The 9,848-nt window shown below is 51.9% G+C and overlaps 1 protein-coding gene across 15 annotated transcripts in view; it reads left to right on the forward strand.

Moving 5' to 3' along the window:
* Positions 1 to 9,123, forward strand: part of PLEKHG4 (pleckstrin homology and RhoGEF domain containing G4) — a 95,520-nt gene extending 86,397 nt beyond the window's left edge. For 3 of the 15 annotated variants that reach the window (XM_065029058.1, XM_065029061.1, XM_065029064.1), the window contains 10 exons: positions 187 to 436; positions 1,168 to 1,257; positions 1,594 to 1,818; positions 2,720 to 2,890; positions 3,358 to 3,535; positions 4,159 to 4,275; positions 4,362 to 4,628; positions 5,225 to 5,421; positions 5,936 to 6,019; positions 7,274 to 9,123. In XM_065029058.1, the coding sequence (XP_064885130.1) occupies positions 187 to 436; positions 1,168 to 1,257; positions 1,594 to 1,818; positions 2,720 to 2,890; positions 3,358 to 3,535; positions 4,159 to 4,275; positions 4,362 to 4,628; positions 5,225 to 5,421; positions 5,936 to 5,977 (1,537 nt within the window). In that variant the 3' untranslated portion in view covers positions 5,978 to 6,019; positions 7,274 to 9,123. Of the gene's footprint in view, positions 1 to 186; positions 437 to 1,167; positions 1,258 to 1,593; positions 1,819 to 2,719; positions 2,891 to 3,357; positions 3,572 to 4,158; positions 4,276 to 4,361; positions 4,629 to 5,224 lie in introns of all 15 variants that reach the window. The other 12 variants (XM_065029050.1, XM_065029052.1, XM_065029053.1 and 9 more) reach the window with 8 other exon arrangements.
* The last annotated feature ends 725 nt before the right edge of the window (positions 9,124 to 9,848 follow it).

Here is a 9,848-nt window from a genome sequence, read left to right on the forward strand (position 1 = left end):
CAGGGTCAGAGCCATCACCAGCAGTTCTGAATTTGAGCTTGGATGGCGCTAAGGAATCATCTCATCTCTGTGCTGGGTCTTAGGTAGAGCTTCTCTAGGGATAGTCCAGTGCTTTGCAGGCACTCGTAGACTGCTGCAGCCCCATGCAGTCCAGGTCCCTTCAAGGCTGAGTGTTTCTTATTGCAGCAAGCTGCGGCACATCATTGATGAGATGGTAACCACGGAGCGGGAATATGTGAGGTCGCTTTGCTACATCATCGATAGCTACTTCCCTGAGATGGAGCGTCTTGACCTCCCCCAGGACCTGCGTGGGAAGCGCAGTGTCATTTTTGGGAACCTGGAGAAACTCTATGACTTCCACAGCCAGTACTTCTTGCGAGAGCTCGAGAGCTGCTGCAACCACCCACTGCGGGTCAGCCACTGCTTCCTGCGACACGTAAGGCATCAGCACCTTCCTCCTGGGGTCGGGCTCCTCTGGACAGGTGTGTGGCTTCTGTGCCCAGCAGTGCCTATATATTTGGCTGCTCATCCACATGTTAGTGGGCTGTGACTGTTTGGGAGTGGGAGGACTACCCTGTGCTGGGCTGGTTTGTCCCCTGCCACCTCAAATGCTAGCTTGGACTGGGATGGCTCTGTGAGGTTGAGCCCAGGCAGCAGTAGGTGTTCTTTGGCTTTGCTATTGCTCTTTGCTACCAAGAGACACTGCCAGGGCAGCAAAATGTCTGTTCCTTACAACCCATCTGCTTCTGCAAGGACCTTACCCTGTCTTCTGTTTGTGGTGTCAGTGTGGAATGACTTCAGTGAGCGGGGAGATACAGACCCGCAGCTCTTGTTGAAAAGAGCTGCTAGGGAGAGGCACAGGGCACCAGTCTTAAGCTCAGCTACCCCATGTGTGTTTGCTGCTACCAGGTGAATGGTATCTTTTGGGGTATGTAAGGGGCAAGGGGGTAACAGGACAACGGATTAAAAAGTCTGAGCTACTGTAGGAGGAGGAAGACAGGAACATTCCCTGGCTTTTGATGAACTTGAAGCAAAGTCACTCCTGATATCATAGGAGGCTCTGGTGCAGCCTGGGAGAGGCAGAAGTACTGGAGTAACCAACCCAAGGGCAGGGCTGTCACTGTGTCATGGGTGGGCACTGCTCTCACACAAGGTTCTCTTTTGCAGAAAGACCAGTTCGGGATGTATGCATTGTATAGCAAGAACAAGCCAAAGTCAGACTCGCTGCTGGCCAGCCATGGGAATACCTTCTTCAAGGTAAATTCCACTGCCTGCATCATGATTGCTCTTGGTGTTGAGGTTACTGATGCATTTAAACAAACCAAGCTTTCCTGCTGCAGGCATGCTCAGCACCACATCTGCTTTCCCATCACAGCTCTCTGCCCAAGTGTAGATGGGGAGACACGGGCAGAGATGCGGTGAGCACTTTGGGAAGGATCCCAACACACAGCAGCATTGATCCTATGGCCTTGCATTTCCCTGCAGAACAAAGAGAGTCCCCCAGTCAGGAAAGCCGTGGGTGTCAGTGCCTGCCTTGGGGCACAGGGTGCTCCACGGGAAGCTGCTGCCTTCATTCTCTGCTGCCTTTCTCAGTTCAAGCAGGTACAGCTTGGGGATAAGATGGACCTGGCCTCCTACCTGCTGAAACCCATCCAGCGGATGAGCAAATACGCCCTGCTCCTGAAGGACCTGATCAAGGAGTGCAGTGAGGCACAAGAGCAGGAGCTGGGCTACCTCCGTGCGGCTGAGGAGATGGTGAAGTTTCAGCTCCGGCACGGAAACGATTTGCTGGCCATGGATGCCATCCGCGACTGTGACGTACGTTCAGTGTCCTCCCCTGCCCAGAAAGTCAGAGCAACACTTCTCCCCTTTCTCTAGACCTGGGGTCTAGATCATATGGTGAGCCTCCCCTCAAATTCCCAGAGTGGTCAGGGTGCCAGTCTGCTGATACAGCATAGCAGGACTACTGAGGCACAGAGCAAGGTCTTCCTGATCTGCTAGGAATTAAAGCCTGGATGCTGTCACTTCAGCTGGCTGAGCCACTTGTCATAAACACACTCCCAGGTGCTTCCTGGTGACATGAGCCAGCCTGGCAGCCCTTGCAGATGGTGTCATGCAGGCTGTCTTGGACCCTTCCCTCTCTGTCAGGCTGGTGATAAGAGAGTCAGGGAGACTGCAGGAAGGAATTCAAACTGATGCTGCTGCCAAGGGTAGGCCAAAATCAGCTAGGTGGAACTTGAAGGAGAGGCAGGGAAAGTGCAGCACTGGAGGAGGAAAAAACCCAGGATTCAGGGTGGAAGAAGATGGGTCTGGGCCAGGAAGAAATGAGGGACTGGCGCAGATGTGCTCCTGGCAGTTTAATGAGACTCCTTTCCTCTTCAGCTCTCTTCTTCCCTCTTATGATAAAGCTCTGGCTGCTGCCTCCAGGTGCCACCCCAGAGGTTTGTCACAGATCTGTACAGCATGACATGAGAGGGTCATCTGTGGGCTATGCCTAGGAGAAAGGTGCGGCTCTCCCTTTTGCTCTGAGGTGGTTATTTCAGCCTGATGTGTTCTCTTGCAATGCCATGTAACCCTTCCTCTTCCAGAGCCCTCACAGGATGACAGGGAGTTGCCACTTCCTTGCCTGCGTCACAGCCATATGGGACTGTGCTCACTAAGTCTGGGGCTGCCCAGGCCTGATCTTGCTGGCTCTTACCAGGATGTTCCCTGTGTCCAGGTGAACCTGAAGGAGCAGGGGCAGCTGGTGCGGCAGGATGAGTTCACCATCTGGCTGGGCCGTAGGAAGTGCCAGCGACACGTCTTCCTCTTTGAGGACCTGATCCTGTTTAGCAAGCCCAAGAGGATTGAGGGTGGCTTTGACGTGTATATCTACAAGCGCTCCTTCAAGGTAAGGACAGTCCTGCGACTCCTTTTGTACAGGAGGTGTCCATGGCTGGTTTTACTGTGGGCACATGGCTCTGAAATGGGGAGCAGGAGCATCTTCAGCCAAAGAGCTGCTCCCACCGCTGCTAAGCCTTTTCCAAGCCATGCAGTGAAGCCGGAAGGGAATACTTCACACATGAATGCCTGGGCCCCCTCTGTGCTGTGAGATGTGGGACCAAGGCCTTCTGAGGGACAGGGAGCATGAGGGAAAGGCGGGGGATGTGTAGCAGGGAGGTGGTGCTGGCTTGGGATGAAGCACTGGGAATTACCTGGGCTGTCTTTGCTCAGCTGTGTCCAGATGATACCTGCTTCTATCTGGACTCTCAGGCTCCTTCCCTGGATGTACCAAGCTGGGGGTGCACAAGGTGCAGGCAGAGTTTACCCTTTCTGCTCCTGGTGGAGCCCCAGTTGATGCTTCACTCTTTCTGGCAGACTGCAGACATCGGTCTGACGGAGAACTCCGGAGACAGCGGCCTGCGCTTTGAGATCTGGTTCCGAAGGAGGAAGTCCAGTGACACCTACATCCTCCAGGCCAGCTCAGCCGAGACTAAGCAGGCCTGGACAAGTGACATTGCCAAGATCCTGTGGCAGCAGGCAGCCCGCAATAAAGGTGTGATTCCTTCCCGGGGCGTCTGTGCCGCAAAAGGTGCGGGAGCCCTGTTCAGCTCATGCTGTCCTGAGTAGGTTTGGAGCCTGTTAGTGGGCAGCTCTGCACAGCGAACAGCTCTGTCCCAGCATGCAGCCTGAGGAGCATGGGCTGGGCTTGGCTGGGCATGTCCCTTCCCTGCCCCTCATCCCCAGGGAGCTTGATCAGGCCAAGCTCTCGGTGACTGTAAACACCCAGCTGGACTTCATGAGAGAAACGGGAAATACTAGCACAGGGTTCCTGGTGCTGTGAGTGTGGGCTGCTCTCCTCAAAGCCTCACTGCTCTCCTTTTGCTCTAGGCCACTTCTGGAGTGGCAGCTGTCTGGCCAAGTCCTTCCTCTCCACCCCAGGCTTCCCGCTTGGCAGGGCTCTCCTAGGTGGCATGGCACTGAGCTACTTGGCCAGCGCAGGGCATGATTGCTTGTCTGTGGAGACTCATCGGGACTGGGGAGCAAGCGGAGAACAGATCTAATCTCAGGAGTTCAGAAGCAGCCTTGCCCAGAAGTGCTCTGGCCTGGGGTTGCTTACAACCTGTGGGGTGGGTTGGATCAACCTCATGATGTGGCTGTGGGTCTTTTCCCCTCCAGAAATCCGTATGCAGGAGATGGTCTCCATGGGTGTAGGCAACAAGCCATTCCTGGATATCAAACCCAGCGAGGCAGCCATCAATGACCGCGCTATCGATTACATCATGAAAGGCAGAGGTGAGTGCCAGCTGTGCCTGACCCCTTGCCCCAAGTGAGCTAGGCAGGAATGGCACTCAAGGCCTTTTTGGTATGTTTTCTGACAGGCGCCAGGACCAGAGCATCAATTGCGGTGTCTCTGTTTGACCATTCCAACCCATACAAGAGGACACAGGCGCAGCTCTCCGCTGGCAGCACCCCCACTGCGTACAGCCCTTCCTCCTCCTCCTCCCTGCTGGGGCCCCTCAACCTCCACATGTACCTGGACCAGGCTCTGCTGCCAGGCGTCCTGGCCCCCCGCCGCCCCTTTGACATTGGCACCTGTATCGAGGAAGATGAGCTGGAGCACGAGACGAGCAGCCAGCCGTCACTGAGTACGTACGAGCCTGCTGCTCTGCAATGCACCCTGGGATGTGCGGGTTTGTCCCCTACACCTTGCTCTGCGCTGTGCGGTCAGACCAGGCTCCCTGGGGTCATGGCAGTCTCTGTCTCGTACCCAGACTGGCGCAAGGAGGCCACTGCCCTTCATGCCAGCTCTGTCTTAGTGGTCATGGGGAGTTTGCTTGGACGCAGGGGTTAGTGAAGTGCCCACAGATCTGCAGCGATCCCCATGGCAGGCTGGGTGCCACGTGCTGAGGCTACTGTGGCCATGGAGGCCAGTGCTTGTGTCTCTGCCTCTCTGGTATGAGGCACACTGTCCCTTGCTGTCATCAGCCTGATCCAGTGACTCATTGGCTTCCCCATATAAACTTCCCTGGCCAGTCTATACCAACCTCCAGCAAAATTTGCGACACTTCCCTTGGGTTAATTTTGTTTGCCTGTAGCTTTAAAGGAGCCCAGACAGGAGTGTGGCCTATCTGTGGGCTTGTGTGGCCAGTGCCTTTGCAAACAGATACATTATCAAGTATCAAGTACAGGTCATGTAGGCCAAATTCATGGTCATCAGAGTGGCCTTCCTCTCTTTCCCCAGCAACAGAGAGCTCAGAATCATCACACTGCATGTCAGGCAGCGGCTCCAGTGGCTCCGATAGCGGCTGTGTCTCCAGCATCCCACAAGAAAGCTTCTGTGAAGACGTGGGCTCACCCCCCTACATGCCCCTAGGCTCACAACACAGCTCCGCCGTGGAGGAGAAACCCAGGTTCACAAACAGCCAGTACATTTCTGCAGTAAGTGCCAGCAGCCAAAGTACGCTCTTCACTTTGCCTGTTCCTGCAACTGCCTCCCTGGTTCAAAGCGCTGTCTCTTGTGGCGGGACTGAAGATGCTGCTTTTGGGCTGGGAGTCCCTGTGGGGAAGTGACCTCTCTCTTGGGCAGGCGAAAGCCCCTCTGTCACAAGAGTCTCCCCTGTTGTGGCCAAGGTCCCTGAGGAGATGCACTGGAAAGGACCTGCAGTGCTGTAGACTACACCAGGAGGGGGTGCTGCACACATGAGCTGTAATGCTGTCATGGGTTGGGGATGGCTGGAGCTCTGCTGCAGATGCTGCTAAGCTCCTTTCCTGGGAAATTTGGGCCTTTTTTGGGGAGCAGTGAGATGCAGGAGCGGGAGCCAGTCACTCTGAGATGTCAGTGTGTCTCCTCGTATGTTCCTTAGAGTTCTCAGCTGCTTGCCTTCTCACTAGATCGTGTCCTGATGCTGTTGTCCTCTAACCCTGTACTAACGCTGGCTTCTCTCCTCTGCAGAAAGCAGGCCAGGTCACCATAAGTTCTTCGACAATAGTGTGAGCCCCTCTGCACACGTATACCGCCTAAGGAAGCGGAGTTGTTGTAAGTAGCCCCTGAAGGGGATTTTCCAGCAGCTCTGAGTGCTGGTCAGATTTGTCAGTAGCTCTGAGTCAGGAGAACTTCACCCTCTGCTTCATGATGAGAAGTGTTCCACACACATTCCTGACCCATCTCTGAGACTCTGCTTCATCTGGTTAGAGAAGACCCACTCCCACAGAGATGGCTTCTGTAGAGACGTCACCTTAAACGGCCAGTCTGATGCCTCTCTGGCCCGAAGGAGCAGAAGCCAAACAAGCAAAATCACTTTCAGGTTGTAGAGGCTTGAGCACCATCTAGTCATGAGCTTTCAGATGAGCTGCTTTCCTCTGAACGCCGCCCAGCTGTCTAACTACTAATCTGTTTCTTGTGGCTGTTTGCTGAAATCTGACTCTTTGTTGGTCCCTCTGAACTGCTGTGGGGAATCTGTGGTATTCTCCCCAAGCTGGATTTGTCCCACAGTTTCTTTTGAAGCTGATGTGCAGGAAACTACACATCACCAGGCAGAGGAACCTGCTTAGGTTATGGTCAGGATGTCCTGAGGGAGCTGCCAGTATGTACAGCTTCTCCTGTACGTACAGATTTCTGGAGGATGTCTTGTCTGTGAGGAAGTTGCTGTTGATCTGAGGAGGGATGAGCCCTGGCAAGATTTGCAGCCAGGCGGGGCTTCCTACATGTGGGTGACAGCCCTTGGAAAGTCATGTCGTGACCCACTCAAACTAGCCTGCTTCTGGCTCAGCTTTTTCCTCTCTGTCCTTAGGATGGAGCTGCCCTTTTGGCAGGGAGCAGAGGGTATGAATGTGGCAGGATTAGGGCGAAGAGTCAAGGCACAAGGAGGTAGATGCCTTGTAGGTTTGGTACTGTGGAGGTGTTACAAGCACACAGGCCTCTGGCTTGTGATCTGCAGGTACTGGAATTTGTAACCAGCTAAACAGAACCAGCCAAGGGTAAAATTTGGGCTCTGGAGCCCCTCTGGGGTGAGACACAGACAAGACCTTTGAAGTGGCCATGGAAGTGGTGGGGTGGGGCAACAGCACGTAGCCTTGGGGTGAGTCCTGAGGTGCAGAGGCTCTGCAGGTGCCTCTGCCTGAGGCTCTTACCATCAAATGTTCTTTCCCCACCAAAACACAGCTCTGACAAACAGTGGTTTTTCAAGTGTTTTGCAAAAATCACTGCTGGCCAGGACAGAGGGACCTGTGGGATCCTGCCCTGTCACGGGGGTCCAGCCAGTCTAACCCATTGCACGGTGCTGTGTTCCAGGTTTGATTGCCATTTCAAACTCTCTGAAGATCCCAGGCCTCTGACCCGCGGAGACAGTCTTCACCCATGAAGATTCTTTTTCTTTTTTAAGACACATAATTAGGCTCTTTCAAACAGCCCAAACCTGACCTCTGGCTGGGGCAAGTCCCAAGAAGGTTTCTGTCAACTACATGTAATAGCTTTGGTGTTGGATGGGACCCTGGGCATTCAAAACTTGTTAGCCCTATATTTATGAGTAATAAGTAACATAGCAGTTTGGGAAAAAAAAAAATATTATTTTTAAAGCTATGAGCTGTACAGATTTTTGTTACAAGTGACTCTGTTACTGTTTGTTCTGTAAGCTGCACATTTTATAAAGTTTTTGGAAGGGCATGAAGAGAAACTGAGGTATTTAAGAAAAGTAGTGTAACTTTGTTTCAGGGTTATATTGACCTGGAGCTCAAGATTTAATGTCCTTCCTTATGTTCTAAATATGTCTATCATAGCAATAATTTATTTTCTTGGCTTAACACTTCTGTTTTAATAAAAGCAATTTCATTGTTAGAATGACTTGTTTCCTCAGATGATTCTTGCAGTGCCTCAGTGCTGAGCTTATCTCTGTCTTAACTACCTGTCAGCTCTTTGTCTCACTGTGCCATCTCTGCACTAACCAACTGCCAGCTGAACCTCACACCTGAGCCTGTTCCCCGGGAGAGGAGGAAGATTCCCAGGTGGAGACTTCCCGGATGCCGGTGGGAAGGCCGGGGCAGGGCGGGGGCTCCAGAGCAGCCACAGAGATGTCACACAAATCACCAAATTTCCTGTCTCTAATTTTAAGCCTGGCACCCCGTGCGGCTGCTGGCCCTGCAGCAAGTCTCTGTCTCTCTGTGGGGCTGGGTTTCAGTCACCCAGGGTGCGAGTGGCAGTGTTTGAACTGCAGCGTGCTGTGCCCTGGTGTTTTTGGGGCTGGGGACTGGTTGCTTGTCTCGCCTCTGACTCGGCCCCTCTGGGTTTTGGCTCGTTTGAGGGGCTTTGGATGGTGGTAGCATTTGAGACCTACAGGTTTTAAGTATAAAAGGTTGATTATAATGCTGAACCTTAAATGCATCTCATCTGGAGTGTTCCAATGTTGCCTATTCGTGAGTAACATCAAAGCTCACTGCGTGGCTGTGACACCCTCTCTGTGCTCTTAGCGGAAGTGAAAATTAGCATTTTTGGAAACTGTAGTTACTTGCTGCTGAGCTCCTGTTTACTCCTGGTTGATGGAGTGCTGTCAGTCAGCTCCGCCAGCTGGTGTCACGTTTACCCTGCAGAAGATGGAGCAGGAATTTGTTAATCTGTGCTTTTCTGCCCGTAGCTGTGGGGTGAGGGAGCTGCCTGGTCCTCGCCAGCGCTGTGCTGCAGCTGAGGTGTTAAACCTCGCAACCAGCTGAGTTACCCTCAGTGTAAAGACCATGTTCCTTCACGCTTGGAATTCCTGTACTGTACAGAAAACACTTGTTTATTTTTAATAAGCTGGATGTTTTTTAAAACCTTGTGGGGGTTGTTTTTTTTTTTTAGGCAAAGAGAACAGAGTTTGACACATTTGTACAAAATTGTGTGGGAAACAGTTGCACAGGGAACTCTTTAAAAGTTACTGTTTTAAAATAATTGCTGAGTTAATGCAAGATTTTTGGGTTGTTAAGACAGCAATAGCTCGTGGCACAAGAGGGAGAGACTTTACTAATGCAACAAAAGGAACATGAACCTTCCTGAATTTCTCAGTTTCAAAGGTTTCTGCATTGCTGGAAAAACCTTTAGTAATGTTTACCTGACTGTTTTTTTCAGGGTTTGATTGATTTGTCTAATAAAGGTTATTTTCTTTATATGAATATTGTTTGCAGTGGATCTTGATTTCAGCATGGGAACCTGGGCCGCAGAGGAGGACAGGGGTGCATTGAGGAGAGCAGTTTTCCTTGAGGCATCTTAATGCCCTCAGAATACAGGTGGGAGATTGAAGTGATGTTTCTTTAATCAGGTGGTTAGCCAGGATGAAAGCGACGGTGTCTCGCTTGAGTTCACACCATGAGAAGTGTCAGCGTTTCTCCCCAGAGCTGCAGAACTTTCAAAACAGGAATAGCAAAGTGTCATGTCTGCACTACGTGCCTAAAATAAATCATGAAGTAACTGCTCTGGAGCTCTGATTATTATTCTAGTTTTGTTGGGCAAATAATATTAACAAATACGTTAGCAGACGGGATTCTTTTGTTCATTTTGGCTAAATAAAGCTCGGGGGAAGGAACAAGCTTTTGCCATATTTTAATTTTGGGTGCCAGGGAGTCATGTGAGGGTACAGCTTATCTGCATCTGCAGTCAGGAGTGAGATAAGCATTGGGTCATGGGTGGAAAAGCAGCGTGACCAGAGCAGGCAGCAGCTTTGCAGGTGCCTGGGGGCTGGAGCTGCAATCTGGCCTTGTGACAGCATCATCTTCTGTTAAATAAACCCCACGTGTCACTAATGGAGGTGTAAGACATCTCCTCCTTCCTTACCTGAAGCAGAAGGCTGCTACTGATTCCTGACTAAACAAAATCACTGTCCAAAGTTAGGGCTGAGCAA

The sequence above is a fragment of the Columba livia genome, chromosome 13 (assembly GCF_036013475.1).
Source record: "Columba livia isolate bColLiv1 breed racing homer chromosome 13, bColLiv1.pat.W.v2, whole genome shotgun sequence".
Taxonomy (NCBI): Eukaryota; Metazoa; Chordata; class Aves; order Columbiformes; family Columbidae; genus Columba; species Columba livia.